Raw genomic sequence first — 14,292 nt, 5'->3', positions numbered from 1 at the left:
TGAACGAAAAAAAAACAATTGCACAATTTGCATGTAAATTGCGAGATGAATCTTTTAAGCCTAATTTCGTTATGATTTGACAATATAGTGTTATAGTAAATATTTGCTAATGATAGATTAATTAAGCTTCAAATGTGTGTTCATACGCTCAAAATTATTTTGCCAAAACAACTAAACACGGCCTTAGTTTACAGATAAAATTGAAGTAGCTAAGTTCTGACTTATCTTTGAGCCATATAAGATTTGTGATTGAAATTTTATAAATTAGCCTGTGACGAAACATTGATTTTTTTAAAAAAATAAGAAAATGATAGTGGGATGAAAATTTTAAAACTTAGCCATTTAAGTGATGAAATTGATGTTTTTTAAAATAAAATAAAAAATAATTATCAGAGCCAGGTTTCGATCCTGGGACCTGTGGGTTATGGGCCCACCACGCTTCCGCTGCGCCACTCTGATGTTGTTGTTTTGGTTAAAAACCGTTAACTAAAATACAATACGAATGCTGTCTTTTTCCGGGTCCACGCAGAAGAAATATAGAGGTAGGAATATGGTGCCACTGCCAATCTGCCGTGGACCAACAAAAGACTGGGTTGGGTAATTATGGTTGCCTACCCATTTGCAATGACAGTGACATAGGGAGGAAATATATACTCTCTCCATCCCAAAATGTTTGACGTCGTTGACTTTTTTAAAAATGTTTGACTGTTCGTCTTATTAAAAAAATTAAGTAACTATTAATTTTTTTCTAATCATTTGATTTATTGTTATGTATACATATAGTTTTACATATTTCACAAAAGTTTTTGAATAAGACAAACGGTCAAATATGTTTAAAAAAGTCAATAGCGTCAAACATTTAGAGAAGGAGGGAATAATTCACATGCTCACAGCAGCATTGGTAAAAGGTAATGGTTTGGCCATCCGCATCAACCACCCGTGCTAGTAATCTTCTCGCTAATTAACTGCACAGCAACTTCTGTTTCTTCTCTTATTTTTTTTGTTTAAATTTTCTTTCAGTTCTTCTGTCCAACGTCCAAAAGTCCAAACATGCCAAACTCTTCAACGCACATACGTACATTCCTGCCTAAGTAGCTGTTAAACTGTAGCCGTATGCCTCCGTGTGTGTCGATGTAGGGTTTACCTTACCGCCGGTAACCGCGCGGTTACCGGTCTTACCGCAGGGTACGGTAATATAATACCACGGTAACCTCCTTAAATTCAAATTAATTTAAAAAATAATTTAAATTTTTAATAAATTTTGCACGGTTTTTTACTGTTACCGCGCGGCGGCGGTTTAGGAAACCCTTGTCATCCACATAGATGCACACATTAGTAGTACTACTAGTCTTCTCGTCATGGATGCTTGTTCCATTTGATCACTCGTTCACTCACGTCTCACGTTTATATCGGGGACGGATAGCTACACACATCAAACTAATTCATTTGCTTCTCTCTCAAACAAAAAGAACTAGTAATTCATTTCATTTGCTCTCACTAATTGCCCCGACACTCCGAAAACGTTGCGACGAACGCCCGTACGTCTTGACCAAATCCAAACGAACAACGATCCAGCACCAAAACCTCATGAATAATCCAATCCACCATTTATCTTCATGCGTGCCATTCTTGACCCAAATTTAATTACAACTCGATGCAATTTTTTCTCATGTTTCGCGCCGCCTGTCACGCGTTACCTGCGTTCCCATACCGCCAGTATAAATACAACTTCTCGAATCTTTTCTTGGAGAAAATTATTACTTCCTTTGTTTTACAATGTAAGTCATTCTAGCATTTCTCATATTCATTAATAACATTAATATGAATATGAGAAATGCTAGAATGACTTACATCGTGAAACGGTTGGAGTAGTGATCAAATGTGACAGTGGCTGAAAGTTTTTAACCAATTAAATCGGAGTCTTGTGAGGTCTGAAATGTGCGTGATTAATCAGTCTTGTGGCGGCAACTTTAGTTTAACCCAAGTCCAATTCGGATCGCGTAATTGACAAGCTCGTAATCCGAGTCGGATTCGATGGCTTTTTTTGCAGAAGGGGTATAAACAGAGGAGAAGCTCGACGTCGCCATCCATGGCCGCGGTGGTGCAGACGAAGCAGCTCAACAAACAGACCAACCCTTCTCCATCACCCTACTAGAAGCGTGAAGAGCTCGGCCTCGCCGGCGACTGCGAGCGACATGGCGGCGGCGGCGGCGGCGGGGAGGAGGAGGTTCTTTCCGCCGGTGACGGCGTACGACGCGGCGGCGGGCGCGAGGCGGACGGTGGCGGCGGACCTCGACGGGACGCTGCTGGTGTCGTCGTCGGCGTTCCCGTACTACTTCCTCGTGGCGCTCGAGGCCGGCAGCTACCTCCGCGCGCTGGCGATGCTGCTCGCCGCGCCGTGGCTCCTCGCGCTCTACGTCGGCGTCTCCGAGGCCGCCGCCATCGCCCTGCTCGTGTTCATCACGTTCGCCGGGCTGCGCGTCCGCGACGTCGAGGCCGTGGCGCGCGCCGTGCTGCCGCGCCACTACGCCGCCGGGGTGCGCGCCGACACGTGGGCGGTGTTCCACGGCTGCGCCGAGCGCCGCGTCGTGGTCACCGCGTCGCCGGCCGTCATGGTGGGGGAGTTCGTGCGCGAGTTCCTCGGCGCCGAGGTGGCCGGCACCGAGCTCGAGACGTTCGCCTCCGGCAAGCGGTTCACCGGCCGCATCAAGGCCGTCCTCGTCGGCGAGAAGAAGCGCGAGGTCGTCGAGAGGCTCTTCGCCGGCGGCGACATGCCCGACGTCGGCCTCGGCGACCGCGAGAGCGACCACGACTTCATGGCCATCTGCAAGGTACACTTCATGGCCTACGATCCAAAGCTCGAAATTTTCATCATTTCTTGAATTGAATCAATCACACATGAACAAAATTGAAGTTTTGCATCATGTGGCCACTAATAATTTAACAATTCATTTAGAACGCCAAAAATAAAAAAAGAAAATATTGTGAAATTAATTGTGGTAGGAATTGCACGCTCGATTGTTCTTCGAGTGTTCATGGCTTCGATCCGATTGGCTCATTTGTGGTAGCACGAGTAGCAAGAATATGTACGCTTCTTAGCTTTTTGCCTTTTTTTTTTGTTGAATTGCCTTTTTTTCCCCTCTTTTCATAGGAAAGATCAAGAAGGCTCTAGAATTTACATTATGGTTATGCAAAACTTGTGGCCAAAACTCAATACTGTTGGTACCATCACCTCCTTTAGTAGGCAGTTAGCAGTTGCTTCTTATTTATTTCGTCCTTTTTAAAACCAAAACCCCAAATTAGTATGTACTCCTATATTCAAATATTGTTTGCTCATGCTGACTTGTTATAGTAATATCATTATCATTGATCACCTTACTCATATAGTATTGTTTTCTTTGCATCAATTAATGTGGATTTAGTACTCTCTCCATTTGCATTTACTCTGAATATTGACTCCACTGTTTCAACTTTGACCACTAGCAATTTTTAATTGGTTAGACTATCATAAACTAAAATTTCATGCTTACATTCAGAATGCAACCTAGTCCATCATCAATATTTGTTTTTATTTAACAAAAAAAAAAGAAGACAAGTGTTCAAAATGTACATATGAATATACTCCAAAGCCAGATATTTGTAAAAATTAGGCCTTGTTTAGATTTAATTTTTTTCTTTAAACTTTTAACTTTTCTGTCACATCGAATTTTTCTACACACACAAACTTCCAACTTTTCTGTTACACCGTTCCAATTTCTCCAAACTTTCAATTTTGATGTGAAACTAAACACAGCCTTAGTGTGCTAACTCTGTTTTGGCGCCAAATTGCTAATGCGCAGGAAGCCTACATGGTGCCCAAGAACAAGCGCGCGCCGCGCGCCGCCGCCGACGAGCTGCTGTCGCGCGCCATCTTCCACGACGGCCGCCTCGTCCGCCGCCCGGAGCCGGCGAGCGCGCTGTTCGCGCTGGTCTACCTCCCCGTGGGCTTCGCCGTGGCGCTCCTCCGCGTGTTCCTCAACCTCCCCGTCCCGGCGCGCCTCGTCCGCCACACCTACCGCCTCACCGGCATCCGCCTCGCCGTGCGCGGGGCGCCGCCGCCGCCGCCGCGCCCGGGGACGCCGGGCTCCCTCCTGGTGTGCAACCACCGCACCGCGCTGGACCCCATCATCGTGTCCATCGCGCTGGGCCGCCCCGTGACGTGCGTGACGTACAGCGTTAGCCGGCTGTCGACGGCGATCTCGCCGATCCGCGCGGCGGCGCTGACGCGGGACCGCGCGGCGGACGCGGCGCGCATCGCGGCGCTGCTGGAGGAGGGGGACGTGGTGGTGTGCCCGGAGGGGACGACGTGCCGGGAGCCGTACCTGCTGCGGTTCTCGGCGCTGTTCGCGGAGCTGACGGCGAGGATCGTGCCGGTGGCGGTGGAGGCGAGGCAGGGGACGTACTACGGGTCGACGGCGAGGGGGTGGAAGTTCCTGGACCCTTACTTCTTCTACATGAACCCGCGGCCGGGGTACGAGGTGACGTTCCTGCCGGCGCTGAGGCCGGAGGAGACGTGCGTCGCCGGCGGGAGGAGCGCGGTGGAGGTGGCGAACCACGTGCAGAGGGTGATCGCCAAGGAGCTAGGGTTCCAATGCACCACGCTCACCAGGAAGGACAAGTACATGAAGCTCGCCGGCAACGACGGCCGGGTCGCCGCCGCCGCCGACAAGCCCAAGGCCAATTGATTAGTCCATCCATCTTTCTAAAGATGGCAGGCCACCTACCAGCTGATTAGGCCACTTGGCGCCCCTAAGTTGGTATATAAATCTAATGTCATTTGAGAAAAAGAAAAGAGAAAAAAAAGGGGCTGTCATACAACGGAATCCTGTTTTCGAATGGGATAATACCGGTTAGGTATCAGGTTTTGATACTTAACCTGTATTATGCGTTTCTACCACGTATCAGGTAATACTTGCGAGGTATCAGATGATATCTATCAGGTATCATACGATTCTTACCACGTAGAGGGTGATACTTGTGAGGTATCAGGTTCTGATACCTAACCAGTATCAGGAGATACCTATCAGGTATCATGCGATTCTACCACGTATCAGGTGATACTTGTGAAGTATCAGATGGTATCTATCAGGTATGATGCGATTCTTACCACTTAGAGGATGATACTTTTGAGGTATCAGGTCCTGATACCTAACCGGTATCGGGTGATACCTATCAGGTATCATGCGATTCTTACCACGTAAAAGGTGATACTTGTGAGGTATCAGACGTTACCTACTAGATATCAGGAGCCGGGCATCAAAGCGTCGTCGCCGGTGGTCCCACCGTCCACGTCCCACGCCGGAGCTCGTCGCCGGCGGCCACATCCTCCATCGTCCGCGCCACGTCAGAACTCGTCGCCAGCGGCCGCGTCCTCTGTCTCCACGCCCCACGCCGGAGCTTGTCGCTAACGACCGCATCCTCCACCGTCCACGCCACATTGGAGCTCGTCGCCGGTGGCCGCGTCCTTCGTCATCCACGTCCCACGACGGAGCTCGTCGGCGACGGCCGTATCCTCCATCGTCCATGCCACGTCGGAGCTTGTCGCTGGTGGCCGCGTCCTTTGCCTAGCCAAGTATGTGCTCGTCGTGCTCCGCGCCGACGGCGGCAGCGAGGGCAGCACCTTCGCGATCTACTTCCTCATCCACCGGCGAGGAGCTCGCGGTCGCGGGGCAGTGTGTCGACAGGGTGGGCGTGGGCGCCGCAACACCACTGCCCATGTCAGCCATGCGTGCGCATTGGAGCGGCTCCTGTAGAGGCTGCTGCTGTTGCTCAGGACGTGCATGGTCAGGTATCGCTCCTCTTTGAATAAGCAAGGGGACAAAAAGGATCCCGTCCGGACGGAATTCCGGTATGTAGCATTCCCAAAAAAAGGGGCCATGACAACAGTAACATCTGGAGGATTCCAAGTAACAAACACTCTCATTTCTTTGCACTGCTTCAACAACAACATATTCTCATTAAGTTCTCAGCTGAAGCAGATAATCGATATATGAGAAAAAAAAACTGGCAGCCCAAAGGCCACCAAAACTCAGCATGCAAGGGAAAAGGGAAAACAAAATATTTAGCTTGTGCAATGGATCTCCCATTAGAGGACAAGCAAGTCAGAAAAATAATTAAAAAAAGGTCAATTTGATGGTTTTTGAAAAATGATATTTTGCTATTACAATTTTCATATAGTTTGATACATGCCACTAGTTTATATTTTTACCCGTACCCCAAAAAATGTATTTTATGCAGACCTATTGAAAACTCTCATATTACTATGAGAACTGATATGGATCCCATTATATTTTCTTTTTGTGACTGTAATTACAAGTAAGTGCCACGCCAAACGAAAACTAGGTCAACGTGCCATGTAGATGCCACATAGGATGAAATCACCGTTCAAACAGCCGAGAAACTTGATTTGTACTGGTTTTGATAGTTGAGGGATTTTACCTGGTTTTATGGTTGAGCGGTGTAAATGTAACTCACCATAATTGAGAGACCTAAAGTAGACTTTTTCCTTGGAAAATATGGCCTGGAAAAGGATTGCGGCGTCTGTGCGTCCATATTAGATGGGCCTGATTGGTCGCTGCGGATGATATTTGGACAGACAGAATTCTTCAGTACTCACAAGCTAACGCCGGTATTGCAACCCCACAAATAAACATCCAAAAATTTCATAACACAATATCCTCTCAAAGAAAATGAAATCTTTAACACAATTGGTGATTACGTGACGCAAGTACGCAACGAGCAATCACGAACTGGCGTTGGCGAGTCGTAGGCTGGAATGCTGCTGATCTCAAATTAAGCAGGCAGAGGCAGCTTGCTGATCTACATTTTTTCGGCGATACCTAACACCTTAATCTTCAGGCCATATCTCCAGCTAACTGTCTATTAATTTGTTCGTTAATTAGTACTCCTGCTGTAGTATGCTAGTAGCAAAAGCGAAGCAACGACGAGTTGCAAAGCAACCTGCAACTTGCAAGCCTCTCTGCAATTCTTGCGACCCAAACCAATACTGACACTACTACTAATACTGATCGATGATGCGTCAAGGCTCGTGAGGCTGCTGCGTGCAAGGAACTCGTCGTCGATATATTATTGCTGCAATGATCCCTGAGCAATGTGCTCCCAAAATCTTAGGACTGATTCTGACAGATTCAGTCGTAATCAGCAATGCGTGTTGCAATCTTACTCCTGTGTAGTAACAATTAGTGCAGATACTGCATGCGTGTTACTGTCGATTACATTAGCAGATAAACAGCCTCTCCATCATGTCAACTGCATGCCTTCTGAAACAATTGATGTGATGTACTTTTTACATGAACGAATTCCTGAATTCCTGATACTGTCAACTGTCAAGCATTGTGGCCTGATGCTAATGCTGCGAAAAGTTTTATGATATTACTAGGGCTGTGTTTAGATCCAAACTTTCAACTTTTTCCATCACATCAACCTGTCATACACACACAACTTTTCAGTCACATCGTACCAATTTCAACCTAAACTTCTAACTTTGGAAGGAACTAAACACAGCCTAGCTTCTCTAGCACAGCAGCATGTTCACTTCTTAATTAGTGGCATCTGAACCATGTGATTTTTGAAAGTGAAACTATTATTAACTGATCGAGTTGCCGAGATAAGGACAGCTCCAAGTTAAGGTGGGGCATCACATTCTCCAGCCTTTCAAGCAACCCCAAACCATGCCGAAAACACACATCTTCTACAATTTGTGAGATTAAATGTCAGGGAACCGAAATTCAGTCATGCAGATGTGAATTCAGCCACATTTTACGGATCTGAAACTACTGCGACTGATATGTCAGCACTCTTTGTTTTCGTACTAGCCTGCACAAACCTCTTTTTAAGTTAATTCAGTCGGTACCAGATGTCAGAAAAGTTCCTTTGAATTAAATCTCAAGATGTCACCAGCCAACAGACCAAACTGATCTTCTTTGTATTTTTCGACTTGGGCAAATGTTTGCCCATGCAATGCCATCAAAACTGAGCCGCAAATTCAGTTGGTCAAGCTGAATTCTGTTACTAATTCTGTTCCGATTTCCACTCGAGCAGAGAAATAGAACCGCAAGTAGTAGTACAATACGAATTTAAGCGGAATCAGCTCAGATTCCACACGAGGACAAATTCGTATTCGAGCTCGAAAAGGCAAAAAGAAACCAAAAACAGAAAAAAAAAAAAAAGGAATCCGGCTGTGCTTGGATTGCATTGGAAGCAAAGTTCGTTTATAAAAAAAAACTAAAACTAATAAACCAGTCCGTTTCAAACACCAAAACCGCGAACGCTATAAATTCGGAGGGAAAACCTCTCCGAATCTCCAAACTCCTCCAATGGCAACCGCGCGCGTCTCCCTCATCCTCCTCGTCGTCGTCCTCGCCGCCTCCGCCTGCGCGGAGGGGCTCCGGCTGCCCCGCGACGCCAAGTTCCCCGCGGCGCAGGCCGAGCGGCTCATCCGCTCGCTCAACCTGCTGCCCAAGGAGGCCGGGCCAACCGGCGCCGGGGATGTCCCCAGCGTGGCGCCCGGCGAGCTGCTTGAGCGGCGGGTCACGCTGCCCGGGCTCCCCCAGGGGGTCGGCGACCTCGGCCACCACGCCGGCTACTACCGCCTCCCCAACACGCACGACGCGAGGTAGATTTCGAATTTCGAACCCCAAATTAGTTGTAAAGTAGTACAAAGTTCTTGCTCTCTCTTTTTTTTTCTTTTGGAAATTTTGGGTTGAGTGTTTGTTTGTTGGATGGATTGGGGCGTTGCTTGCAGGATGTTCTACTTCTTGTTCGAATCGAGGGGGAAGAAGGAGGATCCCGTCGTGATCTGGCTCACCGGAGGCCCCGGATGCAGCAGCGAGCTGGCCGTCTTCTACGAGAATGGCCCGTTCACCATCTCGAACAACATGTCGCTTGCTTGGAACAAATTCGGCTGGGACACGGTAACGATCCATCGATTCGATAATACGTTATTGATTGCATCATATGTTTAGTTTCGTTAGTATGGTAACGACTCAGACTTGGTCATAATATTAACTTGTTAATGTTGCATCATCGCTTGCAAGCAATCTTGTGGTGAGAGCAACATGAAAAAACTATTTTGACCATTGTTGACTGAATGACTAGCTTGGTTAAGCAAGCAATAGTGAAAATAATGTCCGTTTCAGAGTTTCTCCCGGTTGAAGTCAGTAACTGTTGAAGGGGGAAAAAATTATTGTCTAGAATATCATCCTTGCTATCCTCCGTTACCAAATTTGGATAACTGTTACCAACTTACTATATTGTGTTCCTCACTTTGCCTTTTAGTGTCTTATTAGTTGAAGAAAACCATCTGGGGCTAGAACTTCATTGTTGCTATCTGTTAGGTTGTTACCAACTTACCATATGTGTTCCATTTGACTATCATCTCTTATGCCACCACAATAGTCTTTGTTAAGTTTTATTGCTTTTTACATGAACTGATGCACGACAGCAGAAGTTTACGAGTTTATTGAGGACAATGTTTCCCTACATAGTATTGTTCGTTATTGGTGAACATTAATTCCTACTATGATTTTTTAGACCTTTCCAACTAGTTTCATGATGAGTTTAACAATGGCAGTGGTCATTGCTGCAGTCAGTTCACATCTTACAATGATCAAGCCTACACACCTTTTGGTTCCTTTGTATCCACCCCTTCTGATAAAACTTTCTTCATGCAGATTTCAAATATAATTTTTGTTGATCAACCCACTGGCACTGGATTTAGCTATAGCTCTGATGATCGTGATACTCGTCATGATGAGACAGGCGTCAGCAATGACCTATATAGCTTTCTTCAGGTACTACTCTCAACCCTTGTAACTGACGTGCTTGCCTTTTTCTCTTTGTTTCATCAATTCCATGTGATATCTGATTACACTATATAGGCTTGTTCAATCCATTCCTTTACAATACTAAATACTAATAAAGAAACATAAATGATCTCCAATGTAAAGTAATCATAGCAATATGTTGGTTTTAAAACTGCAGGCTCTGCTCTTAATAATAGTTCCATTTCACAAAATAATTATTTGCATACTCTACTTGACTAAGTAACTAACAGTCAACAGTCTGGTGTGCCTAATTATTGCTTTCATCCTCAATTTGTGGAGTGGTTCTCTTACCTGATATGATGCTCCTGTAAAATTAATTGCTACAATACCATAGGAAATTTCCAGGTTGGAATTTGGCATTGCTTACATGAAAGGATGTACCTAACATATTTGACTGGATAGCTTCATTAAATTAGCGGTAGTAGATAACTTCCGAAGATTTAGCACCAAACCAGATAATATGCACGGATCTCTCTAAAGAGTTGTGTATTGATCTGAGAGTTGATTATTTTGTGTTGTTGACTTCAGCAAAAATGTAGAGTAATATGTAGCATTTGCTTGATTCCCATGTCAGGTGTTCTTTAAGAAGCATCCAGAGTTTGCAAAGAATGACTTCTTTATAACCGGAGAATCTTATGCTGGGCACTACATTCCAGCATTCGCAAGCCGGGTTCACCAAGGAAACAAAGCAAACGAGGGCATTCACATAAACTTGAAGGTATGATCCTTACCCAAGTTTGCCATATCTTTTAACTTAATTGCTTCTTTGCTATTTTACACAGTTTTACCTATTTTTCTTGTAGGGTTTTGCGATCGGTAATGGCCTCACGGATCCAGCAATCCAGTACAAAGCTTACACCGATTATGCATTGGACATGAACCTTATTAAAAAATCAGATTACGACAGGATCAACAAGTTCATCCCACCATGTGAATTTGCAATAAAGCTTTGTGGTCAGTACCATATTCTACCTTTGAGCAAACCACATATATCTAACTGCATTGAACTTCCTGAATGATTAATGCTGGCAGAAAAGGTTGAAAAACCATTTAGGGTATAAATGGGGTTCATTACAGTTCTCTATATTTCAGCTATGAGATAGTGCATTTGTAATAACACCCTAAGGTTTCTTCAAATAATGAGAACTGTTACTCACACCTACTGATTTTTCAGGTACCAATGGGAAAGCATCTTGCATGGCAGCATACATGGTCTGCAATTCTATTTTCAGCTCCATCATGAAGCTTGTTGGGACAAAGAATGTAAGCAATGGTCACTTGCTTAACTGACTGCATAACATTGGTTCACTAAGGCTGAAAACCGTTACATATTAATTCTTCTTTACAGTACTATGACGTTAGGAAGGAATGCGAAGGGAAACTTTGCTATGATTTCTCAAACTTGGAGAAGTTTTTTGGAGATAAAGCAGTCAAAGAAGCAATTGGAGTTGGCGACCTTGAATTTGTCTCATGCAGCACTACTGTTTATCAAGCAATGCTGACAGACTGGATGAGAAACTTGGAAGTTGGCATCCCAGCTCTACTTGAGGATGGGATCAATGTGCTTATATATGCTGGAGAGTATGATCTTATATGCAATTGGCTTGGTAAGGATACATTTGGTTAATGCTTTTTCAAGTCAGTTTTGCACCTTTTGTTCCACCGACAATTGTAACTACTGCAATGCCTTGCATGGAAAATAATAACGCATAGCCCTGCAATTTGTTAATAGGATACAAAACGTTAAATTTCTGCTGATGCTATAGTTTAGTTAAGAGTGATTTTACAATCCTTAAGGAGGTACAGGGAGGTACCATATTTTCTATTGTAAAATTTGGTATTTCTCGATACCTTTGGTACTAGAAGGTATCAAAATTTCCACTAAAAACGTACCTCTCAAGGACTGTAAAATTACTCTTTAGTTACTGGTGCATGACCATTACTAACAGTAAATTACAGTTGCATAGCTGTAGAGCTGGTACCACTGGAGTGTAGTAAATTCCACAGTTAAATCAATCGACGTTTAAATGGGTACTAGTAACAGAGGCAGGCTACATGCCAATCTGTTCTTGTTTGTGTTTCCATTACTATAGTTAGCACGTTTGGTATGGCAACTAGATTTCCATAACTATAGTTAGCACGTTTGGTATGCATTTTACTGTGCTGTTTGCTACCAGTTAGATTGCTGCTACTCCAGACAAGTTTTGTTGTTGACTTGTTTTGGGTTGGTTTGCTACTACTGGATCACCTTGGGACAATATATAAGAGGGAGCTTTATAAAATCCTAATTGATCTAACATCTCAAACTTTATAGCACTTCTATTTGATAGATTTGTGACATTGTCTTGCATGTCCATTGCCAAAATCTTTAATGATTGTGCAGTTATTGTATCAAGTGTAACCTTTTCTATGTATGTAGGAAACTCGAGGTGGGTCCACTCGATGGAATGGTCTGGCCAGAAAGACTTTGTATCATCTCATGAATCGCCATTTGTAGTAGATGGTGCCGAAGCTGGTGTTTTGAAGAGCCACGGGCCACTCAGCTTCCTCAAGGTTTTTATCAAACACTTTTACCTAATTAATTTTCTTATGATTTATTCTCCATATTTTTTTAAAAAAAAAACTAATTTGGTGCAAACTTAGAATGTGCTATATATTTTTATGGCGTGGATGGAAAATTTGTGGTCATCACGAAAGTACGAAACATCTGGTTTATGGCAGTGTTGTTACCACTAAGAAACAAATATTAGTGTACTTGCCAGAAGAATGTGACCAGATGGTCTAATAAAGACTAACCATAACCATATTCTGGCATGAAAGGACCACTCAACCTGGTTAATTCTGCTTATCTAATGTTTACAAGGAATTATATTAGAATCCTCGTGCACCTATGGATCAAGAAACCTTACTAAATAATCGACAATAAATCGTTGCTTCTATGCTAATGCAGGTCCACAATGCTGGTCACATGGTTCCAATGGACCAACCCAAAGCTTCCCTGGAAATGCTGAGGAGATTTACTCAAGGGAAACTCGAGGAGGAATGGCTTGCCGAGCTTCCTGAGCAACCGATGTATGCTGCGATGTGATAAAAATACAACTGAAATAGTCTAATAGGTAGTTTGAGTTGCCGTTTCACGGAGTGCCTGAAGCTTCATGTTTCCTTTTTTACCCTCTTTCTTTTTCCCAATGTATCAACTGAATGCATAATTCTGAAAATAACGTTGGAACCGCGATGTAACTAAAGTTCCACTCATGTACACTGCAAATGAAAAATCAAATACATGGAGGGGAAATGTTTCAAAGGCCTGTCTGCTGTTAATCATCCCATGCATGCAATTTTCTTATATTAAAAGAGAATAATGTAACATTTTCTGGGACTTACACGCACAAATAGCTGTTCAATCCGCACGCTTCTTGACTAGCGTCACATGCACAAAAAGCAAATCACTTTTTCCCCCAAAAAAAAAGTGCTGATCAATGTTGAGATGCATAATTTTCATCATCAGAAATTAAAAGGAGTGGTCCTTAGATTTGCCCTGCCGTTTGCAAACACGGTGTCCTTCTCCTACTCGCAAGTTCAGATATATTTTAAAGGGATATGTTACAGATCTTCAGGAACTACAGATCACATTCACCAGCCAACAACAAGCAATGCAAGACTAACCTAATTGAGTCATCACATGAATGAAAAGATTGGGTTTTTTTTTCCTGAAGCTTTTGAGGTGTCACAGCATGTTTTCCCTGCATAAAGGTGTCCCTAAGTGTGTAATTTAGTGATGTGAGGAGTTGTGTGTTGTGACCACAAGGTTAAATAAATGCATATCCTGCATCTCCAGCTAGGTAGTTACAGATGCACGACAGAAAAGGTTGCCAAATGTTATGCCAAGAGAGACAAAATATGAAAGCTAGATCAATTGTTGCGTATGTACCTATACTGTAGTTTAAACTTTCCTAGATCTATGAAGCTAAGGGTGCAAGCAACCAGCTTGGTACAACTGAAACATGAATCCAATTAATTACACCAAGAAAGCACACATAATTTGATTGACATAAAGGTATATGTAGCTAAAGTGACCTACATGGCATAACCACCTTGACAGGCTAACCATTTCAGACAGAACATAGAATGACCAGATTAGCATCAGCATGACAGATGAGATGGTGGCTGTCAGGGTCATGCATTGCAATGGCAGGGCACAAGAAACATCAGTGTGAAGGCAAAGGCAGCAGACAGACATGCTATGCGTGTATAACAGTATATGTACCCACCAAGGATTGAGATACTTTACTGGTCAGAATTCAGTAATGGATGGTGAGTGAGGAAGCTGTTTATGCAGTGGATTGCTGTCCTGTCTCCATGGAAGCCTGCAGGGTGTCCCCATGGACCATGGTGCACATGTGGAATG

The 14,292-nt window shown here is 44.1% G+C and overlaps 2 protein-coding genes and 1 non-coding gene across 3 annotated transcripts; 2 read left to right on the top strand and 1 right to left on the bottom strand.

The window, feature by feature from the left end:
* Positions 1 to 387: 387 nt before the first annotated feature.
* TRNAM-CAU (transfer RNA methionine (anticodon CAU)) lies at positions 388 to 459 on the bottom strand. The gene has a single exon. It is a non-coding gene; the product is annotated as a tRNA-Met (tRNA).
* Positions 460 to 1,982: 1,523 nt separating this feature from the next.
* LOC127763275 (glycerol-3-phosphate 2-O-acyltransferase 6-like) lies at positions 1,983 to 4,964 on the top strand. The gene is made up of 2 exons (XM_052287924.1): positions 1,983 to 2,831; positions 3,840 to 4,964. Exons 1-2 carry the CDS (start codon positions 2,196 to 2,198, stop codon positions 4,722 to 4,724), a joined length of 1,521 nt encoding a protein of 506 aa, XP_052143884.1. The 5' UTR covers positions 1,983 to 2,195; the 3' UTR covers positions 4,725 to 4,964.
* Positions 4,965 to 8,344: 3,380 nt separating this feature from the next.
* LOC127763276 (serine carboxypeptidase 3) lies at positions 8,345 to 13,192 on the top strand. The gene is made up of 9 exons (XM_052287925.1): positions 8,345 to 8,674; positions 8,804 to 8,972; positions 9,732 to 9,851; positions 10,459 to 10,602; positions 10,688 to 10,838; positions 11,059 to 11,147; positions 11,233 to 11,491; positions 12,304 to 12,437; positions 12,835 to 13,192. Exons 1-9 carry the CDS (start codon positions 8,376 to 8,378, stop codon positions 12,970 to 12,972), a joined length of 1,503 nt encoding a protein of 500 aa, XP_052143885.1. The 5' UTR covers positions 8,345 to 8,375; the 3' UTR covers positions 12,973 to 13,192.
* Positions 13,193 to 14,292: the final 1,100 nt, after the last annotated feature.

Source organism: Oryza glaberrima, chromosome 2 (assembly GCF_000147395.1).
Source record: "Oryza glaberrima chromosome 2, OglaRS2, whole genome shotgun sequence".
NCBI classification, from domain to species: Eukaryota; Viridiplantae; Streptophyta; class Magnoliopsida; order Poales; family Poaceae; genus Oryza; species Oryza glaberrima.
Note: the sequence above shows the minus strand (reverse complement) of the source record. Positions and strands in the feature narration are given on the sequence as shown.